The sequence below is a fragment of the Orbicella franksi genome, chromosome 11, assembly GCF_964199315.1.
Source record: "Orbicella franksi chromosome 11, jaOrbFran1.1, whole genome shotgun sequence".
Classification (NCBI taxonomy): Eukaryota; Metazoa; Cnidaria; class Anthozoa; order Scleractinia; family Merulinidae; genus Orbicella; species Orbicella franksi.
In genome coordinates this window covers 10,586,901-10,589,400 of record NC_138155.1, presented here as the reverse complement: position 1 = coordinate 10,589,400, position 2,500 = coordinate 10,586,901, and the positions used below count along the sequence as shown (strand labels likewise).

General features: G+C 38.8%; 1 protein-coding gene across 1 annotated transcript in view; it reads right to left on the bottom strand.

Moving 5' to 3' along the window:
• Positions 1–2,500, bottom strand: part of LOC145502371 (zonadhesin-like) — a 31,786-nt gene that overhangs the window by 8,488 nt on the left and 20,798 nt on the right. Inside the window, exon 12 of the mRNA XM_081481685.1 lies at positions 1,957–2,067. Coding sequence (XP_081337811.1) covers positions 1,957–2,067 — 111 coding nt within the window. The remainder of the gene's footprint in view (positions 1–1,956; positions 2,068–2,500) is intronic.

Below are 2,500 nucleotides of genomic sequence, written 5' to 3'. Positions count from 1 at the left end.
TCTAAGTAAACATCTACACGGATGATTACATTCCAGTACAGGTCTATGGGATGTTAAAGTAATTCCGTATCGCCGACAATTTAATAAGGGAAAACTGGAAACGACATAAGTACATCCTAAAAGTAATTTCTACTGAATTGTGGGTAGATTAGGTTGTTACAGCCCGTTACACCCGCACGGATAGACTAAGCAAGAAACCGAACAGACTTGACTTGTAATGGTACCCCGTGGGTACCCCGCAATAGTATTTGTAGCGTCACGTGACTCGCGTTGTTCTTTCGTGTTTCTTTGCAAAAGTTGTAAAACGATGCATGTCGAAAGCCGCGAAAACGAAGTGCTGTGTAAAGCTGTGAAGCCCTAATAAATACGTTGTGTTACCAGAACATAGATCACACTAGCCAATTATATGATTAATATGATCGGGAATATGATCAAAGACAAACAAATATTTGTAAAGTAAAGTAAACAACTTTGAGCGAAACAGTAACCGTTTAATAGTAAACCTTCAAAGGCAGAATATAGATGAAAATACTAACTTACCCCCGAAACCTTTCAGCTAAGTTCTTTCCATGTTTAATTTTATTTTAATTCCGTTTTATCATCGCAACTGGGAGATTTATCTAAGTGAACTCTGATACGATGCGCTGTAAAGGAGCCTTCCTGAAAAATTCTCTCAACGGAATTACTTTTACGGGCCACCAGCGTTATTTTCTAGACGGAAAGTAGACAGACCCTTTAGTCATACTGCACAAAATTCGCTACCGTATGAAATAGTTTGTGTGACTCAGGATAAAGTACCAGTGCTATTGAAAAACCATTAGAGATTGAATTTGTCTATTGATAAGCTGAGTTGTAAAAACTTGTTTGAACTTCTTATCTTGGATTTATTTCAATTCTTTACCTTAAAAGACTTAGTGGGAATGTATAAAATAAAAAAGTCGGAAGTAATAGCAATTGCGCAGTAAAAAATTAAAAGTGAGATATGCGTCAAAGTGACCCTACGGAAAATTCTCCCGACGAAACAGTTTTTACGGGCGACCTGCATTTTTTTCCAGGCAAGTAGAACAAAAAACCTCCTTTTACTTGGTTATATTTATTTACTTGACTAAAATATAACAGAGAGCATTTGACAAGTTCAAAGTTTGCTAATATTAGCCTTGTCACTTTAAGTCTGTAAATGGTTCAGCTTCCGAGGGTTGACTATTTTGTAAAAAACAACATTTTTAAACAAAATTAGTCCCGAGTAAAGTTTAAGAGATGCCCCACAAACTGTGTAAAGGACATGTTAAGACAACGTTTGGTACGTCCATACGAGCATGTTGAACATGTGCCAAATCTCAAACCTCATGGCCGCCGCTGAAGGTCCTGTGGCCGAATTTTCAAGTTTTGCACATTTCGAAGAAAGGAAAAGGAAATCGAACCCTTTGATGTCATTTCCGAAAATAGTTAGCTAAATGAGTTCTTTTCACCAAACAAGAAAAAATTCGTTATTTCGCTTCTGTCGGCCGATTCTCGATATTTTCGGATTTACGCTCTAAAAAACTAAAAGTCCGTGGATGCTATAGTTGAAGGGGATAGGAATAAGGGTTCTCAGGCCTGGTCCACACTAATCCGTGACGAAACTAAGCTTTCCGAAAACGCTCTTCCAGCCGGAGGAATTTCAAAACGCCGACTTTTCGTTTTCGCGTGGACATTAAAAAAAAAAAAAAAAGAAAGAAAATCAAAAAGGAGCTTTTTGAAAAGGACGGTGTCACGATGAGTGATTTTATGTGATTTCCCTGTGCGAGTTTTCCTCCAACAAAATCCAAATGACCGGTGATTGTTGCGTTTGAAAACTCGTCCGGCGTAGTGTAGATGGAAAACATTTAATACTTTTTCAGAGTGAACCCTCCCTTTGAAAATTCCTCCTGTCTAGAGTAAACCTTGCCTTAGATTTGAATGATACATAATAATTACCTCTGCAGAATTTCCCGTTTCCGGTGCTGTTTCCTCGACAATAGCACTTTCCGATATCACACTTTGCCCGAGAATGGCAATCACTGTCAGCTTGGCATTGGTGTAGAGGCCCTGACAGAATCAAAGGCGAATATCACGAGTTTAGTGGCTTAGTGCGTGATCCGAACGAGAAATTATTTGGCTAGAACCCAAGCGCTGTTCAAGATCTGTGCAAAATATCCCAAAGCAAAATTTCTTCTGGCAAATTCCATCCTCATTATCAAAACGTACGTTTTTTGAAAGTTGTGAATTATTAGGACTTTGTGACGTTTTGTAAATTGTGAGTGCGTAATGAATTGTTAACGTCTCTGGAGCTGGAAAGCTTAAATATTTGGACCAGCTCGCTTTGGCCTGTCTGCTTCCATATACTGTACGACCCCATTTCAACAACAGGCCAGCGACAGACCTGGCTGGAGATATATCACCAACACTGTACATAGGGTTCAGAGCCACCTTAAATTTTGAAAACTATAAAGCAGCTCTGAACTCTATGTACGGATTCTTT